General features: G+C 37.9%; 4 protein-coding genes across 4 annotated transcripts; all 4 read left to right on the plus strand.

Moving 5' to 3' along the window:
* Positions 1-2,228: 2,228 nt before the first annotated feature.
* On the plus strand, positions 2,229-4,756 carry Cbr-pah-1 (the record flags this gene model as incomplete). The annotated part of the gene is made up of 9 exons (XM_002631294.2): positions 2,229-2,264; positions 2,335-2,451; positions 3,254-3,446; positions 3,495-3,657; positions 3,701-3,897; positions 3,945-4,080; positions 4,128-4,254; positions 4,302-4,531; positions 4,579-4,756. The coding sequence occupies 9 exons, from the start codon at positions 2,229-2,231 to the stop codon at positions 4,754-4,756; spliced, it is 1,377 nt and encodes a 458-aa protein (XP_002631340.2).
* Positions 4,757-6,411: 1,655 nt separating this feature from the next.
* CBG03165 lies at positions 6,412-9,124 on the plus strand (the record flags this gene model as incomplete). The annotated part of the gene is made up of 9 exons (XM_045242247.1): positions 6,412-6,719; positions 6,765-6,808; positions 6,858-7,123; positions 7,375-7,746; positions 7,791-7,866; positions 7,912-7,979; positions 8,020-8,096; positions 8,145-8,523; positions 8,855-9,124. The coding sequence occupies 9 exons, from the start codon at positions 6,412-6,414 to the stop codon at positions 9,122-9,124; spliced, it is 1,860 nt and encodes a 619-aa protein (XP_045092105.1).
* A 740-nt stretch (positions 9,125-9,864) lies between these two features.
* Positions 9,865-13,542, plus strand: CBG03164 (the record flags this gene model as incomplete). Its single annotated transcript, XM_045242248.1, has 12 exons — positions 9,865-10,000; positions 10,852-11,110; positions 11,727-11,883; positions 11,941-12,111; positions 12,158-12,244; positions 12,290-12,350; positions 12,397-12,468; positions 12,521-12,618; positions 12,680-12,820; positions 12,866-13,011; positions 13,059-13,269; positions 13,369-13,542. The coding sequence occupies 12 exons, from the start codon at positions 9,865-9,867 to the stop codon at positions 13,540-13,542; spliced, it is 1,713 nt and encodes a 570-aa protein (XP_045092106.1).
* A 5,958-nt stretch (positions 13,543-19,500) lies between these two features.
* Positions 19,501-24,087, plus strand: Cbr-ptr-20 (the record flags this gene model as incomplete). Its single annotated transcript, XM_045242249.1, has 10 exons — positions 19,501-19,569; positions 20,063-20,359; positions 20,410-20,819; positions 20,871-20,982; positions 21,025-21,191; positions 22,048-22,127; positions 22,178-22,863; positions 22,912-23,230; positions 23,277-23,512; positions 23,779-24,087. 10 exons carry the CDS (start codon positions 19,501-19,503, stop codon positions 24,085-24,087), a joined length of 2,685 nt encoding a protein of 894 aa, XP_045092107.1.
* Between the last annotated feature and the right edge of the window lie 226 nt (positions 24,088-24,313).

A 24,313-nucleotide genomic window follows, 5' to 3' on the forward strand; every position in this document is an offset into this window, starting at 1 on the left:
GGCCACTTGACAGCTCCAAACTCCTGAAAATGACCGAAAATTAACGGAAAATATGTTTTCGTAAATCTTATGGACCGGTACTGTAAATGATACATGTCTACGATTTTCGTCGTCTCGTGTATTTACATTTTGGAATTTTTAAACAGGTAATATAAGGTGTCTCCCTTCTGATATGAGAAAAATACCATCACCGAAGTTCAGACTCTAGCATCACAATATACATCATATTTTTTTCAACGCCATTCCCTTCTTTGATCACTTGATCTTCTATGAACATCTACTTTCTACATTTTTGTTTCAACGATTCAGTTTTTAATGATCATTGTGATTGTCTTCTTTTTCTTTTCCTTCTGCTACAGACATCTCAGACCATGTTCTGCAAAAACCTATCCTCCTCAATTTTCATCAGACGAAACAACCAAAATATTGATAAAAGCCAGTCGGTACATCCTCTTCTGTATCGATCGTTTTCATACTGACTTACGGCAGTGTATCACTTTCTATTCCTTCTTTTAAATCTTCCATCATATCACCTCTTCTCTTTGTCCTTCTATCCATTCCAAAAATGCCAGACATATACCGCCAAACGTCTTCTATGTATTTCGTTTTTGGAAGTGTATATTCCACGTCTTCTATCTTTTTTCCCCATTTTCTCCACAGTCAACCAGTTCCCCATTATTGTGTTCTGTTGATTTTTTTTGCGCCGCTCACATTCGATACACACAATCAGTGACGATTTTATTGCTTCGCATACTGTATCTTCCCCCATTTGATCGTTTCAAAGAAAACTTGACTAGAATGAAGGAACTAATGGCCGAATGAGGTCAACAACTAAAAATGGCTGGGATAAGGAAGTGAGAGTGGGTGGAAGGAGAAACGTTCAGAAATAGGTTTAGAATCACGAGATGGTGGGTGTCCACGAGATCCTATATTTACATTTATGATGGAACATTTTACTTTATGACTTTTTAAGAACCGGTTGCAATGAAATTTTGAACCAGCGTGCGATCGAGATTCGATCCTTTGATCTTTGAAGTTTTCTGGAGAACGGAAAATCAAAAGAACATATGGGACTGGAAATGCTACCAAGGGAAGCAAATGGATCAGAATTTCGACGTTGCAGAATTCAGTGCAAACCAATTTTTTATGATATCTCTACACGTAACTTACGCTGGAAAATAAGTTATCAACTGCATACCGTAAAATCTGTAATAGAAGAGCCCTTAATTTTTAACTTTGAGCCTATTTTTTTCGCCACCTATCGAAGATCAAAAAGTTGTCAACTGATAAACTGTATCATAAGTGTTTTATTAGTTGACATATACTTGATAGGGACCGAAATTAATTCCTAGGGACCGAAATTAATTCCTAGGGATCGAAATTTATTAGCCAATCAATACCCTTTGACTACAAAATCTGTAATTTTGTCTAGATAAACAAGCAGACTCTGTGTTGTGGTGAGAAAGCAGAAAGCAGAACGCCACTTCCAACTCTCTGCTTCGAGGCAATTTATACCGGTTCCCGTGAAAGATATCAAAAAGTAATAAACTGACAAAATATGTTTGACATTATGATAAACATTTTGCCAGTTGATTACTTTTTGATATCTTTTACAGGAATCGAGATATATGAGCTCAAAGTTGACGGTATAAACCGGTCCTTATGACATCCTGAACAGCGGGTACACGGAGAACTAGATGCCCTCTTATCACGTTCCGATTAGTATCTCTTTCGAAAAACCGTCTTTTGAAGATATACGGTTCAATTCATATTTCATCGATATGTTTATCATCTCATATCAATATTCTTGATCCGAAGTGCCCATATGTCTGCTTGATCTAGTTTGACATCTCATTCCACGTGCTTCTAAGTACATCATCTGACAATCTGTCTACTGTTTTTTCTTGACTCACCGTTCTTCATTTCTCTTCGATAGTCGTTAACTACATTCTCATCTTTCCCCACGTGGCGTAGGTGTCTTCTCTGACGGTCTTCAGTCTCCTCCCCCACGTGGAACATCTTCTCTGCAGCAGAATGGTATTGATAGATGGGCCACCCAAATCGCTGGTGATATAAGCCACGCCCCATCGATTTAATGTCATCTGCGTCTCGTTTTCTCTCACCTATAAACGGCCAGGTTCGGGCCATGTTTATTCTGATTCCCGGTGATTGTCAACTTCTCTGAAAGCCTTCCCATCCCTTTTCTTCCTCTTCCCCCAAGTCTGAAAATGCCCCCAGCTGGACAAGATGATCTTGACTTCCTGGTGAGGAATGAGATTCTATTTGAAAACAAAACTTCTTTTAGATAATTGGAAATAAATATAACTTTTTCAGAAGTACGCTATGGAATCGTACGTCGCGGATGTGAACGCCGAAATGGGCAAAACTACAATCGTGTTCACTCTTCGTGAGAAGGCAGGAGCATTGGCCGAGACTCTGAAACTGTTCCAGGTGAGTGTCAAACTGGTCTCTATGGGTCATGAGATATAGAGAGATGCATATTTCGTCAGCGCTTTTTCTGATTCGCACGTCGACTCTTCTTGATCAGACACTGGACCGACTAGAGGTTTCACATGATTCTTATATGCATACCAAACAGTTCAAACCATGTAAAACCATCAAAATAAATGCGAATGAGTAGAGTATGAAAAAGGTAAAACCAGTGGCTTAAATCTCAAAAAAAGATTTTTCTAAATTACCGTACTTCCTCTAATAGGAGCCCACTAAAACTTTCAACTTGGAGCCTATTTATTTCGATTCCTGTGGAAGATGTCAAAAATTTGTCAGCTGATAAACTATTTTTCGATTTTATGATAAATATTTTATCAGTTTACTAGTATTTGATATCTTTTACTGGGAATGAGATATACGGTCTCTAAGTTGACAGTTTTTTGAGCACTCTATTGATAGAGTTGACAGTTTCTGGGGCACTCCATTAGAGGGTTGTCGGTATGTTCTAACCAGAATGTTTCCAATTTTCATCACTCAAACTACATAGATCACCTTTTTCTTTAACGACCTTATAGACATCATCAGACACGCTTCCTAGGTTCCCAAATCGCAACATTTGCACCAATTCGTGCACCTCCGCCTAACTTGATACGCGTAGTAACGACATCTTCGCAACAAACTGTCGTTGTTCGAAACGCGATTTCTGATTCCGTTTCTGTCACAAGACTCCTTTTTCAATCATATCAGTTGATGTCGAATTCCTACCAATTATACGCTTCATTACACATCTATTTTTCGACAGGCACATGATGTGAATCTGTCTCATATCGAATCTCGTCCATCAAAAACTCATCAAGGATGCTACGAGGTGCTCGTCGAGTTTGCTGAAGCTGAGGACCATCATAAGATTGAGGGAGTTATTGAGCACTTCCAGCAAAAAGCTGTCCAGAAAGTTTTGGTCCAGGACTGGAACACCAAGGACAAGCAGAACAAGGGTATCAAGGCTGAAAGTGTTATTAGATGGTTAGCAAATGTTTTTATAGACTCTGTCCCATGGTTCCCACAGAAGATCAGCGACATTGATCAATTTGCCAATAGAATTCTCTCTTACGGAGCTGAGTTGGACTGTGACCATCCTGGATTCAAGGACCAAACCTACAGAGAACGCAGAAAGTTTTTCGCCGATATTGCTTTCAACTTCAAACAGTAATTACCTCGTCTGTTCTCTAGATTAATTTATAACTTACAGCGGTGACAAGATCCCAACTATCGACTACACTCCAGAAGAGATTGCCACGTGGCGAACGGTCTACAATGAGTTGACCGTTCTGTACCCAAAGAATGCCTGCCAAGAATTCAATTACATCTTCCCACTTCTCCAACAAAACTGTGGATTCGGACCAGACAGTATCCCACAATTGCAAGATGTTTCTGACTTTTTGAAGGGTAAACAAATCCAAAATGTTTTTCTTTAAAACATTTTCAGTATTTAGATTGCACTGGGTACACTATTCGTCCAGTTGCCGGTCTACTTTCTTCTCGTGACTTCCTTGCTGGTCTTGCCTTCCGTGTCTTCCATTCCACACAATACATTCGTCACCACTCTGCACCAAAATACACACCAGAACCGTTAGTTTGCTCTTGAATACTAGATGGAGCAGTTCTTGAAATTTCAGCGATATCTGCCACGAACTCCTCGGACATGTTCCACTTTTCGCTGATGTCGAATTCGCTCAATTCTCTCAAGAGATTGGACTTGCGTCCCTCGGAGCTCCAGATGATATTATTGAGAAACTTGCTACTGTACGTGATTTTGATCAATTAATTACCTCTAACTTTTTGATTTTCAGTTGTATTGGTTCACAATTGAATTCGGTCTCTGTCAACAAGACGGTCAAGTAAAAGCTTATGGAGCTGGTCTCCTCAGCTCTTTCGGAGAACTCCAATACGCTTTGAGTGATAAACCACAAGTCGTTGATTTTGATCCAGCTGTATGCTGTATCACCAAATACCCAATCACTGAATATCAACCAAAATACTTCCTTGCCGAGTCATTCGCCAGCGCTAAAAATAAACTCAAGTAGGCCTCCCGGTTCTAGAATTCACTGAGCATATCTTTGATTTCAGATCGTGGGCATCGACCATCTCGCGTCCATTCCAAATTCGTTACAATGCTTATACTCAACGTGTCGAAATTCTCGATAAGGTTTCCGCTCTACAACGTCTTGCAAGAGATATCAGAAGTGATATGTCGACTTTGGAAGAGGCACTCGGAAAAGTTAATACTCTCAAGACAAAGTTTTAAGCTTGATTTGAATGCAAAAACCTTTAATTTCTTAAATAAATATATGTATAGTCTGCTAGAAAGGGGTATCAAATAATTTAAAAACAATTGAGGGCAAGAAATTTATTTCCTGGATTCATTACAAAGGAAGAAAGTTTTAATAAGCTTTATGGAATTTTAAAAAAAAACTTAGTATTTCATATTTTGAGAACTCCTAATATTCGAGACTCAAAAATGTACAATGACACTTGAGATATCCACATTTTGGCATCAAAAAATAATTTGTGTCTTGATATACATATGGATTCAGCAACATGTTTTTTTTCCCGTGGGAAATAAAGATAAGATCAAACTAGGCTTATGTAGTCTACGTTCAGAAGATTTCAATGAAGAGAGATTTATCTGTTACGCAATGCCATCAGTTTCCCTCTTTCTTTCTTTTTTCCTGGATAAAAATTCAAGTTTTGATCAACGCACCAATATTACTCAAGATCTACGGTCTCTCTTTGAAAATATTGTGGATGGAGAGAGAGAGGGTTGCAATGGGAATGGATGAGGTTCGAATGGAGAAATCCAACTGGATCTGGAAGTCGATGAAGAGGTGAAGAAGAGAAAAACGAGACGGAGAGACACAGGACTCTCCTTGTCGGGTGTGGATGTCCATTTTGGATGACGGCGAAATGCCATCGAATTGAGACACACGATGAAGAAGCCGTTGCTGCCTCCCGCCGATGGATTTCTCATCCTATTTTGCGTAATCAACACCTCATCTTTCTCATTTTCTTTCTTCCCAATGCTTCGTAGTTTTTTCTATTTTTCAACACATCTCTCGAATATTTAGAAGCGGTATGCATATTTTCGAATCAGCTTGAGTTTCTTCTGAAATATTCGAGAGAACAGTAATTCGAAATTTTCGAAAGTTTATTTCTCGAAATTTTCTAAAGGTTCAAATTGATAAAGTCCAATAAAGTGCCACCCAAACAGTCAACTTTGACCTCAATTATCTTGTTTCCTGTGAAAGATATCAAAGAGTGATCAACTGACAAAATGTTTATCATAATACCAAAAATATTTTTTTCAGTTGGCCACTTACTGATATATTTTACAGGAATCGAAAAAAATTGGCTCAATTTTAACGGTATATGGAGACATTATATTGGAGTGCTTACGGTGACTTCATGGAAGTCAACTGAAATACTTTCTCCTCATACTTCCTTTTTCTCAAACTTTTAGAAACTATAGAATTTCCTTAAAACTTTTAAAATCTCCATCGTTGTTTTTTTTTCATTAATAAGGAATTCCTTCTCCGTACTTTCCCACGACCTGTTCTATGAATACCTCATCAGCCTTCTAGTTCCGATTACCAACAATAAAACATAGCTCATAATATTTTTTTCATGATCTTTACTACTTTTGATTCCTTATTATTGTTCTTCCAAGAATCGTACAATCCTTCCACCCAGTCAGTTCTCTTTTTTGCTTCCATACACTTCCTGCCCACCCTCCCCTTATTAGGTAAATCGGTCTCACTTGTTTCGGTTCGCTCGTTTCTTTTTCCTACGATTTCCTCTGAAGAAAGTGACACGAGAGGATCATATGCAATAATTGACAACACAAGCCATTTGGTCTCCTGTCAAAAATATTAGCTTTAAAAAGTTTCAGATATATATACGAAAATGAGATTATGGATTGTTGGAATTCTAATATTAGATGTAGTATTTTGTGTGAGTTCTACCGTATTCCCGTCGAAGGTCTATTCAAAATATTTACAGTTAGAACCATTGCGGGTAGTAGAGAGAACACACTTACCAAAACGGAGAAGTCTTCCAACCAGAAAATGTAAGAATATTTTGAATCGTCAAAAAGCAATACTTAAGAAATGCATCATTACAGTGAATTATGGCTTTCATCGAGATTTACCGTCAGTAATGGATAATGTTATACACTCGCCACTGGATAATAAAAGGATTTATACTAAAGACAAGTATGTTTTTAGCAGAAAACAAAACTTCATTGAGACATATTTCAGTTTCTATATCAATGCTATTCGTCCGAAAGAGAAAGAAGCTATTCGTAAGTTTTCAGTGTTTTCAATTTTGCACTCATCTCGACTAATTTTCAGTTTACGAGTCTATGCTGATTGATGGAAAAGGATCTGTAAATGATATTGATGCGTTCTTTGTGACTGCGCCACCAGCAAGAACAACTTTGGCTCCAAAACGATTGGGTGATAATGAACTTCCAGATTTTGTGACAGTTTCCGAAGGGAGCGTAAGAGAAGATGAGCAACTAGTCAAGGAAAGACCACAAAGAACTCCGAGCGATCTGAAACTTGTCAAGCTTCCACCTCAACCAACAAGTACTGTTGCTCCATTTAAGCATAATAGTGTGCGTTTTTCAAATTCATTAACGCTGTGTACTAGATTAGTTTATTGAACAGGGGCTGGACCCTCTGACTCTTTAAGAAAAACTTATACATGTTAGCATTAGAATATTAGCTCTAAAATTGACAAATTTCATCATTATAAAATCATTCTGGGCTCTTACAGTTGATATCTTTAAAACATGAATCATACAGTAGCCTCGATCAAAAACATTATTTACATATTCTTCACTTTTTGAAAGGATATATATTCCAGCCAGTTCGTCGTCAATTCGTCGATCCAATTCCTCCTCCACAGATGCTTCAACCATCTCCGGTCAGATTCCCAGCTCAACCATGGCAAATTCCACCCCTTCATCCACAGCACCAATCCACTCCGAATCCTCTCACTCAATTCTTCCAACCTATTCCACAACCGCCTTCTCTAATTCCTCCAAATCCGTTCTTCCCCCAACAAACTGTTCCACCAGCATGGACACCTGCACCATTTGCTCCACAAAACCCAAATCCACCTCCACCGACAAGAAATGACTCATTCGATCCGTACATTCCTATTGGTGTTGGACAGCCTCCGTACCAATTTCAACAGAACATTCAGCAGCCCGCCCAACCTACTGAAACGCATAGAGTAAGTAACGTTTGATTATGTCTAACAAAAAAATTAAACTTTAGCTGCCTCTCCGTCCACACAGTTTCTCTCGGACCTTCGGGCAACAACCTATTCCTCTTCCATCTCCAGGAGCAATGGGTAATAGTTAATTGAAATTTAAAAAAGCTGAATTGAATGTTTCAGACACCGCCTTCAATCAAGCCAAGGAACGAGAGTTTAGCATTTTCCCGCCAAACCAAATTGCGAAGAAGGTCAGTCACTTCTTGAATTTTTCCTACTAGTTAGTTTCAGCCAACTCCACCAATCGATTATTCGGTAGACAGTGTTGCTGTAGTCACCAAGGATCAGAGACCTCCTCCATTCGTCAGGTAGATCCGATAGAGATATTATCTTGAATAGAGTACATTAATTTCCAGATCCATTCCTGACAAAACATCTGAACAGCTGAGAAACTTTGTGAAAGTCCATCCACATGTGATGAACAACCTCCAGAAACCACTGATCTACCGTGGAAAGGAAATGGTCATTCCGAAGATGTTCAATTTCACAAGTGCTCCTCTTCCTGCTCCAACTCATCCACCGACTCGTTTCCCACAGCAACCGCCTCCAGCACTTCCAACTCAACCATCCGCTCCACAATTTCCTCATCAGCCTATTTCAGTTCTAACCACACCACAATCAACTTATGTTCCTTTAATGAACCCAAATCAGAAATTAGATCTTTGTTGTCGGAAACAAAGAATTGGACCGATTTGCCAAAACTTGTGCAACTACGATACATTCAACGATAAAACGGTAAGAATTTTTTAAATTAGAAGAGATTAGAAACTGGGCCGAGTATCCAAGGGTCCATTGAAAACGAGTACATCTAGTTCTTAGTTGTTAGGATAAATTGGTTCCAAGGGTATATGGAATTTTGTGGTACAAGTGGGAGGACGAAAAGAAAACCAAATATTTTTATAGGCTATTTCGCTTTTTGTTCAAAATTATAGGCTCATGATAAAACACCCTAAACCCGTTGGGTACCATTTGAACCACTGTAACCTAATTGTAAGAACTCAATGTGCCTTAGGTCCCGGGTCTCCTATTAGGCCGTAATATTAATTTCATGGACTTTTTTTTTCAGCTCGTCGCTGCCTTCCTGACCAACCAATGCCCTGGACCTCAACTCGGTCAAGCCTATGATTGCGCCTCATCGAAAGCAGATCACTCTGCGTGCTGTGAACGTGCGGGACTTGTTTCATTCCAAGGTGGAAAGTGTATGCCATTCTGTCGAACTCACGTTGCGACTCCATCCAACGTCTTCGACTATTTCGTCTGTCTTCAAGTCTTTGAAACTATTAAAGGATGTTATAGAGATTACAGTTTCACTCATCCAAATATATTTGGTGACTAACGAATCAAGGACTTTCTGTATGTATCGATAATTTTTCCTTATTAGAAACGGGTTTATAAGATGTTTGTTATGCAATTATAGAATTATTATGAAACGAATAAAGTTGTTGATCTTCAAAAGTTTTCTTCTCCTTCATATAAGACGGTAGAAATTTGAAGAATTTTTTTCTCATTTCTGAAAACTACCGATTTTGTACCTCGTGGCACAATTCAAATAATACTTGATTTTGGCGTGACCACTTTTTCCTTTAAAAAAGTACAAAATCGGGAGACAAACCGATTCTGTACCTGTAGAAGAAAAGAAGGCACAGAGCAACAAGGAGTTTAAAGTGCAGGAAGATTGGTTGTTACCTGGATTTGATAATACACTGTCCAATTTCAATTTGTCCACCTATTTTTTCGTTCAAGATCATTTTCAGACCCATCAAATAAACATTTTCTATAACTTTGACTAATTTCTGGAATATTCATAATTTTTGTACAGAAAATTCAGATATCTGGTGAAATAAAGGCTACATGGTACATGAATCATCAATTCGAGCTGTTTCTATACATGCGAAAAAAATTCTTCAAATTTCAACCGTCTTATATCATGGCAACATGATACTTTTCGCTTGAATCGAATGTTATTCTAAAAATGAGAAGCGGTGGGTGGCTGGCGGGCCGGTCACTCGTATACAATTGAATGAATTGTCGCCTTCTGCGCAACGATGCTAAACGTGTTTGGTGACAGGTATGACTATGACCACAGAAGCTTCTTGTGTTGCTTCCGAACTTAACACTGAATCGGAGAAGAAGACGTTGTCCTCCGACGCCGCCTTCTTCTTTTTTCGCACCGTTTCTCTGTATCCTCTCCATTTCATCTCGGCAACCGATAGTAAAAAGAGAGTGAGAAAATAGGAGAAGAACTTTTTTGGAACAACGGAAATGCACTTTTATCTTCTTCTTTATATTTTTGCATGTTCCGTGATAAGTGGTGAGTGCCTTTTTTTTTTTGATTCTGATAGGGGGGATTCATTTTTCGTGTTCTGCTTTGTTTCCATGTTACCCTCTCTGTAATAGGATTAGTGTTCTTTCGAATTGATTTTGATTAAACTACACATCACTTTTTGATAAACGATTCTGATAGCTTATCCTACCCATAGCTTACCGTAAAACCTGTAATAGAAGGTCCCCTATGGTTGAACTTTCAGCCACTTCATCTCGGTTCCTGTCAAAGATATTGAAAAATTGTCAACTGATAAATTGTTTATCATAATATAGTGAAAAATTTAGCTAACTTGACAGTGTGTGGGGCCCTTCTATTACAGGTTTTACGGTATCCTGTTTGAGTGGAAAATTAAATATCGAACAGTTCAGATCTATAGATTACGGTAGTTAAAACTTTGAGTATCTCTAGGTAGCCTGAAATACTCCGAAACCTCTTTTTATGCTAGATTCCTATTATGAATTACTGGGTTTCCTTAAAAGTTTCCGATGCGTTTTCTCTTTGAAACACCTTCTCCTGAATTCACAAAACACACAAAAAACTAGCTTCTCTTTTCATGAAAATTTTCACTTCGCATGTGGGTCAAAATGAAACTTTCAAGTGCTTAAAATGGATATTCAAACATCTTCCGATCGAAAATATATAAAAAATCGTTTATGTATTACGTAATGAGAGGGAGATACATATGTTGTTGTTTCAAGTTCTCTAATCCTCTTCTTGATTCCAATTTTTCAATTCAGCCGTCGTCAATGCGAAATCGTCTCTCGATTGTGATTTTTCTGAAGATTGCTGTTGGGCAACGACCAGAGAAGAGGAGCAATGGGAGATTCAAAGTGCCGATGAGCTGGATTTAAATGAGTTCAGAAAGATATTTTTGACTGGGAAAAGTCGGCCTCCGCCATCTGGAAACTATGCGATTCGAGTGGAGAATAAAAAGAAGTCGTCACTGATTTCGTGCGCGGTTTGCAGTGCAACCGGCCAGGCAACCGTTAAGTTTAGGTAATAATTTCGAAAAGAAAATCACTTTTCCCAATTCGATATCCGTCTCGATTTGATGCGCTTCGTTTGTCATCACATTGTGATGCGATGTGGAACGTCAGGTGTAGGTATTGGAAGAAAACTTGAATTTTACAGGTCTAAGAACTTTTGAATCGTCTTGGAGAGCTCATAACTATTTGAATTTTTTGAAGATATACAGTACAGCTCAATAAGATTTACAAAAACATATTTTTCAGTTGGTTTTCTGCTATTTTTGATCATTTTTAGGAGTCTGGAGCTAGGAATTTTTTGATTTCTCAAAGACACATGTTTTTTCACCTTATCAGTACAAAAAAGAACCAAGAAAGGGTGTCTTTCAGAAATCGGCAAATAGCTTAAATTTGGAAATTTTCAAAAAGTTCAACATATACATAATTTTCAATCTCGGTTTGTTTTACATCCTTGAAGATTTTCAAAGTGATCGGAAACTCGACAGCCGTCCAAAATGATCAAAACGGCCAAAAACAAACTGAAAAATACGTTTTTGTACATCTTATTGAATGGTACTGTAAAAAGATCACTGACTAGTGCTGTTTGAGAATTCAAAGAATTAATATCCAACGCTGGAATCTTTCAGGCACTGGCAAAGTGCAAATGCGATGCTGAAAATCTGTTGGCAACTAGCTGGAGACGGTTCTCCAACCACTGAAAACTGCCAAGTCGCTCGTCACTCGAAACAGAGCAAATTGAACACCTACAAGTTCCGAGACATCGACAAAAACAAGAATTTCCGTGTAAGCCATTCTCTTTTCCCATTCACACTGTGTATGTGATGGATGTGATTCTTTCAGTTGGTGTTTATTGTGGAAAACGCGGACGCTGAAATGGATGCGGGAAATGAAGCCACCATTATCGTTGACCGAATTTCTGTCGACTATGATTCATGTGATCATGCGCCGACTCATGAAGTTGAGGGAAATGTGACGAAGAAGAGGACAAGACAACATAGTAAGCCTAGACAAGTGAGTGATTGGAGAAGAAGAGATTAGGAGTGGAAGGGATTTTCAGAAGGCAAGATCTAGTGTAACACTGGAAAAATTGGCACAGAAGAATCAGAAAATGAAGGAAAATCTGAAAAAACAAGAGGACAAGCAGGTACGTATAATGATTTATGTCAACATAAACATTCTGCTTTTCCAGGCTTACCTGAAAAATGTAGATCAGCAAATCGCAAAAGTCGTAGATGAAGTTAACGCTAAGCGTAAGATCTAGTTCTCACGAAAAACTAATCTATCGTCGATTTTCAGAAGCCGCAGCAGCAGCTGCTTCTTTATCTGCCAAAGCCGTCGTTCCCGCTTCTCCGAAAACTCCAGTTGATCGTAAGATTGTTTTTGTGCCTCTTTTTTTTCAAAGTCGTTGATGTTTTTTCAGCACTGACTGATCTTCTCGGCAGTGAATTTGTGGACTTCTTGGATCCGAATTACGAATCGAATGATGATGAAGAAAAAGATGAGAGTGATTTTGATACGGTTTGTGTTTCTTTAAACAAGATGATGTTTCATTTTTAAAAACTTCACATTTTTTCTGAAGGATATTCATATTTCATCAACAACTACCGCTGCTCCCAAACCAACATCACCAACTCCGACGTTGAAATCGGGAACTGCTGGAAAACTACAAGGAAAGAGAGTGGAAACTTCTAAAAAGTCGATTGACACCAATGGACAAGTTGTAAGATTACTTTTGATGTATGCATAGATGTGCTTGAATTCTCAGATCCATAAAACATTGAAACCTGTGGAACACCTCCCTATCCGCCCAATCCCATCCGAAAGTATTGTCAAGTTTTTGCCAAAGGGGAAACCAATGCAAGTTCAAGCACAAAATGGAGTTTTCAGTCTTCCTTCTCAGCAACATGCCCAGTGAGTTTGACTATTTTGAATCTAAAAATTCCTTGGAATTTATTCAGAATCCCACTTGGCATACCATCAACGTGCTCGACACCAGGTGGTTGTCTTTTTGAAAAGGATTTCTGTGGATGGACAACTCCTATTGGGGTGTCCAACAAGTTCCATCTGAAGAAAGGTTTGAAGATAATTGAGGTGCTCAGAAAAAAAGTGAAAGTTACAGTACATGCATCGAGTTTTGCTGAAGCCATCGTTCCAACTGGAGAAATTGCTGTCATGAGACGGAGACAAAAATGACACAAGCTCATACGGTAAGCATTTTCCACAAAATATTTTTGTTAAAGTTAACAACTGTGAAAAACAAGGTTTCAGATAATTTTCGATGCTCTGGAGTTTGCAATGGGAACCAGATTGATTGCTTGTTGCATAGCAGATGGACAACTAACTTGTCCGTTCTCCACACCATCTGAACAAACTGGAGTTCTTTGGCAATTTTCGAAATTCGAGTGCCCTATAAACACATCCAAGGTATTCAAATTACAGTAAACACTCTAATAGAGTGCCACCCAAACCGTCAACTTTGAGCTCATATATCTCATTTATTGTGAAAGATATCAAAAACTTTTCAACTGACTAAATATTTTTGATGTTCTCATAAAGATTTTGGCAGTTGATCATTTTTTGATATCTCTCACGGGAAGCGAGAAAAATTGGCCCAAAATTGACGATCTGAGTGGCCTTCTTTTAGAGAGATTACGGTAGCTAATCGCTGATTCTAACAAGGGAAGGTTTTTTAGACAACGGTTGAGAATGTGCTCAAAATTTGTACAAAAGTACATTCGAACATGCTGAATCCGAATCCAAAAAAATTTTCAGCCTGTTCTCAAAAGGAGTCGAAATATGGCCTCTGAAAGTGATTTCAGTACTAAAATTTGACCAAAAACATGCATTTTTCAAGGTTAAAAATTAGCTATTCAGGATTTTCTTGAGTGCGATACTCATTTTTTAACATTTTCTATCTTCTGAAACAGTTTGTGAACATTTTCAAAAAAAAAACTTTTTTTTGAAAAAATCACCATGGGTTCCCCACACTGCAAAAGTGATTTCTCGAAAATTTTTTGGAAGTGCAAAAAATGTTCCAATTATTCAGAAACGATAAAAATAGCATTCTGACAAATTTTGACAGCCCAATGTTGTCTTTGGGCTCGAAAAATCTCCAAAATCTGATTGTTGTTAGAACTTTGACAGTTCCTAATTTCTGAAATATCGCTTGAAATTCACTGAAACCTATAGAAATAGGTTCAAATCTTGTATGTGATCGATTTAACAGTACCTCACTTCGAAAAGGGCAAAATCGAGCAATTTTCAGAGGCTGAGATTTTCGTTTTGAACGATAGGAGGATGTAAAGACCGGTCGAAAAGACCATTATCTATTTTTTCCTCAAACTCTCATAAAATCTTTTTTTTTACTTCGAAAACCTTTGAAATTAAACAAAAAGTGTCATAAAGTGTCTAGGGGGGCAAACTTGAAATCAAAAATTAGTTTCAAAAAATGCAAAAAAGTCTTACCACAGTGGGGGTCGAACCAGCATAGTCAACCCTAATGAGTCACCCTCTTACCACAACACCACACAACCGATATTTTCCTCTCACGCAGAATTGGTAGAGGAGGGTGGGAGAAGCCGAAATCGCCTGCGCGCCGAAATCGGCCCAAAATTTCAGACAAAGTTTTTCGGCCTGGGAGTGAGAACGGGCTAAAAATTTTTTCGTCATCGTATAGAGCATGTCTTAAACTAAAAGTATGCAAATTTTGAGCAAATTCTCAACCGTTGCCTGAAAAACCTTCCCTTGTAAATGTCTGTTTTCAGATCGCTTTTGTTTGTGAAAATTTCGGTCTTACTGAAAGTATATGTGCTGTGGATAATATTCGAATTCACACATCTACAGATGTATTCTTCCTAGAAGCGTGTCAGAAGGACAAATTACATAGGAACTGATAATTGCCAACCTTTGATCTCACTATTTATTAAATTGTATATTATTTATGTAAAGTATGAAGTTTTCCGAATCTTGTTTCCTGACAAAGTTTTCCTTGAACTTTCCATCGCTTGACATACTAATTTCTGTATTTATGCATGTTCTCCACTGTCTCGGAAACAATGTCTTTGTGGGAGAGGAATGGAATAGGAATACAATGGATACGATTGTACTGAATGTTCTGAATTGTGATTTGAAGTTTTTGAGTCGTTTGATATGCACTTTTGAGACTTTTGGAACAAATATCAACTTATTCACTTCATGTTCGAAAGTCGCTAGTGTTTATCTCAAAGTGTTGGTAGTTTCCGAAAACTCCCAACGTGTATGATTTGAATAATTTTTAAAGAAGAGCGAAAAAAGGTTTTAATGGAACTCTCGAGACTAAAAACAAAAAAAAAATTTTGGGGAGAAATCAGGCATTTGTTTCCCATGAAAAATCTAGGAGAAGTATCATATAGACCAACAGTTTCCTTCTGACAGAATAATAAAAGTTAGATAATTAGGTTGCCGTACTTATCTAACAGAAGTCCACCCAAACCGTCCACTATGAGCTCAATTATCTCGATTCCTGCAAAAAATATGAAAAATCGACCTAATAATAAGATATTGGTGATATTATTTTCCTTATATATAAAAGAGGGTTGGTAGTTTAATAATATATGTGAATGCAATGTTTTTATCTGTGTATGTTTAACACTCTCCAGAATGTTCAAAATGATCGGAAACCTGAAAGACGAGCTTCGGACTCTTGAAAATTGTCGAAATCTACGGAAAAACACAATTTCTATGAAAAAAACAATATTATGAAAATAAACAAAAGTATCAATAGTGCCAGACTTTTGTCTGTTGATTCCTTTCGCCACGTAGAGGCTCAGTACATGAAAGGGTCCCCCCGCCCTGGTCTCCGAGGACCATTGTTGGATAATTTCCAAAGTTCCTTTTCCCTTGTAAGAAGCCATGCGTACGCTTTTATCTGATATTTGTTCATTTCTTTTAAATCTTTGATTGAATCTTTTGCAGAAGGGGGACGTTCAGTGGATTCCACCTAGCCATGAACCCCAAAACATGGCGACCCTTAGGGCCTTCTAGTACTTTTTTCGCATTCGACCAATCAAAAGATGAAAAAAAATGAACAAAAAAAGCAGCGTATGCATAGAGCTTCTTACCAGAAAAAAGGGCTTGTGAAAATTATTCAACAATAAAATTCAAAGAGTCTGATTTCACAGAGAACTGCGTTTTTTTTGCAATACGTGGCATTTTTGAACGTGGACAGAAGGAGGGGGCGTGACCTAATATTGATTGATTTATTGAATTATTGCGTAACGTGAATAAAAATATAAAAGACGAATGTATCCGATTTTTGAAAACCTTGAAAATTAAATCTAATTCAACGTGACCTTTTGAAAAAGAGAAATGAAAAAGTGAGGAGTGGAGCGACGGGCAGTAAATAGGTTAAATCGCGTCGTAGGCACACCAGCCAGCTGTTTGAAGCGCCAGAGGCGCGGCAAACTGACTGGTGATAAGTAATTTATAAGTCGACAATTGTTTGATATCTTTCCCCGGAATCGAGGCAATTGAGCTCATAGATGACGGTTTGGGTGGGCTTCTAATCTGCAACAAGTTTTCGAGTTCACTTTTGAAGTTATGTCATCATGTTTATTCTTATTAGAGGCTCCTTATAGCGGATTTGTTGACACCGAAACGTGTTGAAATGTTTTTCTTGAATAAAATTTTTGCTTGATTAACATTTTGGTACAAACCTTTTCTAAATGAGTAACCCCATCAGATAAACCCACCTTTCTACAGTAACCTCAAAGTCCCAGATCGAACAACAAACAACAGATTGTGAGGATAACCAAAAATCATCATTATGACGTAAAGATCCTATTAAACTTACTTTTAACTGATCTTTGAGAATGGACACCTAACCTAAAGATGAACAAGAACCGTTTGTTCTTCGTTCAACTGGAAAATTATTTTAATTTAATTTCCTGAAACTTCAAAAACCAAGAGTATAATAGATGTGTTCCAAAAGAACCAAATTGGCAGTTAATCGTCACTCTCTTTCGGGGTACTTCTTCTTCCTCAGACTATACACTTCCCAGGTAGACACCGTTTCATCTTCTGCCATCCAGCAACCCATCCGTGCTGACATTAAACCAGTCTCTTTGTACTGTAGAGGTGTATACGTCTGCTTCTTGTATATGTTTTCCAAACTGTTTTGCTTAGAAGATAGTGTCCGTGACAGTATGTGTGATCATTCCCTTTCTTTCCTTTTTTTGTCCCTCTAGTCCGAATAGACCCCCAGGGTCTCCAGTTTCCTTCTTCCTTCTTCCCAGCTTCTTCTTCTTTTTCTTTTTCTTCTTTTGCATTGGCAATCTGCTTAATTCACATAGCCCCCTTCTTCTATTGCGCAAGTTGATCTTTCAATGACATTTCTCCTCGAATCGCATATCTCTTTATTTACGTTCCGATTCCTCGCCATCCCGTTTCTTCCTCCTAGGATTTTTTGAACCGACTCCATTCGGATTTTCTCTACCTGTTTCTTCTTTTCCACTCGCTCTTTTTCTCGTCCGAAAACCCACAACCACTCTTTAATTTTAATGTTATTGCCTCCCCATTCCCTCTCTCTACCAGTTATGCCAATATTCACATTACACCAATACACCATTCTACCATTTTTCCAACATCATCTATTCTTGATAGTTCAAAAACTACCACCACTTTCTTCTCTCTCGACTTAGTTTTCTTAGTTTTCGAAACAGAAAAAACACGTTTTTTGGTTTGTCTCACCCCTTCTCTTCAAGTTTCTCTCTCTCCGTTTTAAGAAGAACATCTGTTATTATTTTTAACAACTATTTGATTTTGAGATAAGACATGGGTCACCTGATAACGTAGTTAGAGACATCCCAAAAAAACGAAAAAGGGGTATATATTTGTTTCGGTGAACCGCCTCCTTGCCTGTTTTTTTTTATTGCAGAATTATAGTTTTCATGATCAGACGTTTCTTACCGTATCAAGTCGAGTTATTCTGAGAGAAATTCTCAACCATTATCATCTCATAGATCACCTAGGAGATATTTTTTTTCGAAAGTTACGCTTTTTAAAAGCTAGACAGGTGTGTCTGCGAACGTTAAGATCTGGATAAAAATAAAATCGGTTTTCAAATTTTCGTTAACTTGTGAGTAGACAACCTTTTGAACAAAATTTCAATTCCAGCTTAAGATTATATCTTGATTTCTTTGACCACCAACTTTGAGCTCAATTAACTCGATTCCTGTAGAAGATATCAAAACTCTATCAATTGATAAAATATTGATAACAGTATGATAAATAATTTATTAATAGGCAAGTTTTTGATATCTTTCACAAGAATCGAGATAATTAAGCTCAAAGTTGAGTGGGCCTCCATTCGAGGAATTACGGTATTGTTTGTTTCCTGACTTTGAGTTGGACTTTGACTACCATCAATATCCCAAACTCATAGAGCTACCTTCCATGATATCATCTCTGATTATCCTCAAATCAAAACCAGTCTATTGGAAAAGCTGATTCTGTGATTGTGACCCTGTTATCTCATCCTCCTTATCTTTATCCCATCCTGTTGCCATTCATATCTTCCGATCAGGGATCAATTTTTTCTTGTTATTGTTTTTTATTATTCTACTGATCTGACCGTAATCTAAAAATTATAAAGACATTTTTTGCGAATTCGAAAAAAAACGGGTTGCGCAAGAAGTACACCTTATCTCGTCGTAGATACGCCTCATTGGAGACAAAAGTTTTTTTTAGGTGGGCGAAAAAACAGTTGGTTTAGTAGTACAACATGTTTGTGGGCCATTGTCACCTTTTTGTAAGGTAGTTCACTACATAGTTAAGGGCTTTCCTACCATCCCTCAAAAAGCTGTAACTACAGGCGGTTCCGCGTATTTCCTCGACTAATTTCAGAACGTCCTTTGCCTCTATTTCTCTCCTCATCTCAAATGACTTTCATCTTTTCTACCATTTCACACTCTTCCTTTTTTCATGCCCTCCTTCCTTCTCATCACCTGCTGTTGTATTCTTCGACCCACCACCTCGATTCATTTAATTCATTCATAGAAGCATCAACCCTCAATTAAAGCGTCTCTTACAAAAAAGATACGGTGTGAGGTGTCATCCTTCGGTGAATAATCTGCTACACAGTCTTGAATTGAAAGCAAAGGTGAGAGGGTAGATCTTCTCATTCCGTCCCCGCACAGTTTTCTCGATAATCCTACCGGACTCCTCTTCCTTCGTCTCGCTTCAGATGAGTATTTTGACTCTTCTTTGTGGTTTGATTTAGCCATTCGATTCGTCACCTATTCTACAGTCAACCTTGTTTTACGGATTATAATATTCTCATAAATTCACACTTCTTCTTTCTTTTCTTCCTCCTTTTTGACGTCATCTGATTTTCTGATTTTTGTAATTTATGCCTTTCAGGTAATGCGAAAGCTGGAGAGATTTTTCGATGGGTATGGACAGTATGTGGCAAGAAAACCATTCTTTTTCATTGTAAGTTGATATTTTTACAGAGTTTCAATACATACAAGTCTGAATTTAATGTAAAACCTGTAATAGAAGGGCCCACACTTTTAAGGGCTCCACTCTTTGAGCTAATTTATCTCGGTTGCTGTTAAAGATACAAAAAAGTTGTCAACTAATAAAATGTTAAAGATAAAATAACAAACATTTTATTAGTTGACATATTTTTAGTGCCTCTCATAGGAAGGGAGATAAGTGAGCTCAAAGTTGATTTACGGTATACTAAAGCCCAAGTTGAGGTCAACTAGTTGTTTTTTCTAGAATACTGTCATAACTTTTTTCATCATAAGTTTAAAACTGAATGACCCCATTTTCTGTGTAATTCAAATATTGGTCGTCCTACTAGCCTTGAGGCAATGGACGAAAAACAAGTTCAAATAGTACGATGGAGTGGTTTTCGAAACGGTTTGAAGTTTGACCTGAAGAAACCTCCCGGAAGTAAAAAAAGAAGATTCCTTTCCAGCTAGTCCCTGCATTACTCACAATTGTATCGACGTTTGGATTTCTCTCATTTTCCACTCAAGACGACATTTGGGACATTTACGCCCCGACAAATGGGTTATCAAGAGTGGAAGAAGCAGGTATAAAGAGGTTCGAGTACGCGTCTGGGTCTCATCATCATCGAGTAAGTATTCCTTTTGTTCTAATTCATTTTCTAGTTCTTTTTCCTCTTTGTCAGATGCAAATCCTCGTGTCCAAGAAGAACAGAGGGAATATATTGACAAATGAAGCACTCGATGAAGTGTCGCAAGCACACAAGGTCGGTTTAATTAGTTGTCTCTCTCGAATCAGTCTTATTTTTGATTCCAGTTTGTTGCCGACAATATTACAGCATGGGACGGAAATCATCAAATTGCATACAAGAATTTGTGTGGAATCTATTGTAATGATAGTAACGCCGCTGTACTCGCATTCTTACAAGCCACTCTGAATGATACTGCGAGAAGCTCATTCAAGCTGACATTTCCCAATGCGGAGGCTCTACAGAAGAAGATTTTCGTTGGATATTCCTTGGGAGATCTGAAACTTGAAAAAGGATATGTGACAGAGGCAAAGATGGTGATTCTTCATTATATGGTCGACACTTCACTCCCCAATGGAAAACAATTAGCAGCAGATTTCGAGACCAAAGTCAGAAACTTCTTCGCTTCTATGACAGATATCTCTCATCATATCAAATACTCCGTGTTGTCTAGGACAAGGGAACTTGAAGAGCAAAGGTAGCTAAGCTATAGTTTCTAAAATTGCAGAAGAAAAAGTTAAAATTTCAGAGCGATTACAATAACATCACTACCATTCTTGGGATTGACGATAATTGTTCTAACTGCATTCATGTTGGTCACTTTGGTTCGATTCCCATTGTATACCAGTCAGCACTGGCAGGTGGGTTCCCAAAAGCAGAAAAGTTTGATTTTGAAACTTTAGAGTATTGTTGGAGTCTTATCTCCGGGAATGGCTCTCTGGACGACTACTGGACTTCTCTGGGGACTTGGATACCCATTCAGTAATATTTTGACAGTTGTACCATTTTTGGTAGTCACTATTGGTATTGATGATGCCTTTTTGATTTTGGCTGGATGGAGACAATCCACGTAAGTGCATTCCGGAGTAGTTAGTAATTTTGATCAACTTGATCCAAGACGGTCAATTTGAAAACAGCGATATTCTGAGAAGGTTACAGTTGAGAATGATAGGTTACTACTGTCTAGTTGTCTTGGGTGTTTTTCTATTCCCAAAAGAAAGACTTTATTGGCCCACGACGATATTTATAGCCCAGAAGTAGGCAAGGGTTGCCGAAAAGCGTACAAACGGCGGCTGAAGATCTGAGTTAGCTATATGTATCTGGGAAAAATATATGAGAAATGATTTGAAAAGCAATCATTATTAATCGGACCATAAAAAGAAAAACTATGGTTTTTGAGTTGAAAAAAATAAGAAAAATCTTTTTTTGGTTTTTTGGATTTTGTGTTTCTTAAATAACATTTTACGAAAAAAAAAGTTTTTCCATTGTGGTTCAGTTACTAATTACCGTAAAATCTGTATTAGAAGGGTATCTCCAAAGGGCCCTCCTATTACAGGGGCCCAGAAATGTTTCATTTTAAACAATTTATTTTGATGGAGGCCCTTCAGTTTTTCCCAAGCCCCTTCAGAGGTCCCTTCTATTAGAGGGACTCTTCAGTTTAAGGGCCCTTCTAATACAGGTCTACTGGTTTGCCTTGTCTTTCATACTTTTTGTCACAAATTTTTCCGAATTTTCTCGAACACGCCAGTTATAATCAACTCTTACAAGTTAGACCTTTAGCCGCCACTGGTCCGTTTTCCGCAACTACCGCCTAACCTCTGATTTAACTTATTCTGGACACTGGTAACACTATTATTTCTAAGTTAGACTTTCAATTTCGGTCAGCAAAATCTCATTACTAATTTCAAATCAACGTTTTTTTTTAGAAAAGGAGAATCCCTGGATGTTCGTCTTGGACAATCGGTAGCCATTTCTGGTGCTTCTGTCACTGTTACATCTGTCACAGGTAGCCTCACAATGCTTCACCGTCCAGTAAGAACCTTTCTATAATTTCAGATGTCGCCTGTTTTGCCACTGGTTTATTTTCAAACATGCCAGTAGTGCAACTATTCTGTCTTTATACTACCGTTGCACTTGCCATTGATTTCGTCTACCAAATGACATTTTTCACGGCTCTAGTTGGAGTTTTTGTTCGGAAACAAGTGGATATTGAAAAGGAATTAACCAAGACGGAAACCAAAATCGAGAAGACAAAAGAAGAAGAAGGGTCTTCTTCCTCTTCTTTAGGATCTCTTCTCACATTTGTTCCAACGATTTCTCAAGAAGCCCACATCAGAAATATTCTAGAAGTTTTCATCGATTTTCTACATACTTCAATTGCCAAAGTCATTGTTGTCCTCGCGTTTTTCGCACATATTTCGGTACTACTCATATCTAGAATTTCATCTCGAATCATCATTTATTTTCAGATCTGTCTCGCCCTCGTTTCAAATGTCAACACTGACTTTGACATGGAAAACCTGTATCTTGAAGACTCTCCCCTCACTGACATATCGAGAAGAATGCAGAATTTCGTTCTTGGGGAAGCGTTTGTAGTCAATTTTGGAGTTTATCCAATGCCAGACTTTGATAATGCAGAAATTAGAGAAAAGTTCGAGGATATGGTGAAGAAATTGGAGACCATGCCAGATTATGGTGCTGGAAAAGAAAACACGAATCTGTGGACAAGAGAGTATTCTAATGTTTGTTGTTCCCTAAAGGAAAAACTAACTGGTATCAGTTGATTACAGGCTGTCGCTTTCTGGGGAGACACTGAAGATTTCTGGCATAAAGAGGATATGGTCAGTAACTATAGAGAATATGGGATGGATGAAAAATACATTACAATGGCAAATGATACTAATGGAGATGAGATTATCGACGGATTTTTCTTCACTATCACTTATCATAACTTCTCGAATTTCCTTCAAGTTGAATCATTTCTAGAGGATAGAAGAGAGATTTTGAAGAATTATTCTTCATTCTTCACAGTGCATTCACATCATCCCTTCGAGAAAGTTCCAACGGAAAGTGCAGCTTCTGCTCCATTCAATTTCATCTCTACTTCAGGTGTGCTGAGAAGACTAACAAATTGACAAATTATACATCATTACAGTATCTGCCGTTGTCTTGATGTCTCTTCTTGTCTTGGTGTTCGTGATGAACTTCGAAGCAATCATCTCCGTTGTCGTTTCGATCGTATCTATTTGTCTTGGAATCGTGGTGTATCTTCATCTTTGGAACGTCAATCTCGATGCTGTTTCACTTATTTCCATGCTGATGTCTATTGGATTTTCAGTCGACTATTCTGCTCATGTCTGTTATCATTATTTTGCTCATGTGCATATTGACGTAAGTTTAGGATCAAGTACCGTGTTTTCTCTAACAGAAGCGCAAAAAACCATCAACTTTGACCTCATTTATCTCGATTCCTGTGAAAGACATCAAAACTTTTTCAACTGATAAAATTTTGGTGATGGTATGATAAATAATTCATCAGTTGACAAAACTCATATATCTTTTACAGGAATAGAGATAATTGGGCTCACAGTTGATGGTTTGGAGTGGGCTTCATTTAGAGAATATTCAATTCGATAACTTTTTACATTTTTTTTCAGGAGCAACTTTGGAGATCTCACATCTACGCTGAAACCAGGGACCGTCTTTTGTCCACGTTCCGCGGTGTTGCTTGGCCAGTAATGCAATCAGGTCTTTCCACGATTTTGGGAATGTTCCCACTTATGTTCGTTCGCGCCTACGTTGTTGCTGTCTTCTGGAAAACTGTGATTCTCGTTGGTATTCTTGGAATGCTCCATGCTCTCGTCCTTCTTCCAGTCATTTTCATTCTAACTCATGACGTAAAACTTCTCTTCCGTAGGAAACGAACCGTTGCTCCATCTTCTCATTCCATGGAGCTGGCTTCTTAAAGATTTACAGATGTCACAATGTGCAGGGTCTTTTGTATTGTTTTGTATCATGTTTCGTCTCTTGTTATCTACGGGTGTATCATATCTCTGTGAATATGAATATCTGAATGATTTGTTTGTTAAAAAAACCATCGATTGAATAAAACTTTGAATTATGAACAAACTTCTGAAAAATAGATACAAAGTGAGAAAGTGAACTGGGAAAGGAGGAGGCGACTAGAAAAAT

The sequence above is a fragment of the Caenorhabditis briggsae genome (assembly GCF_000004555.2).
Source record: "Caenorhabditis briggsae complete genome, chrII, whole genome shotgun sequence".
Taxonomy (NCBI): Eukaryota; Metazoa; Nematoda; class Chromadorea; order Rhabditida; family Rhabditidae; genus Caenorhabditis; species Caenorhabditis briggsae.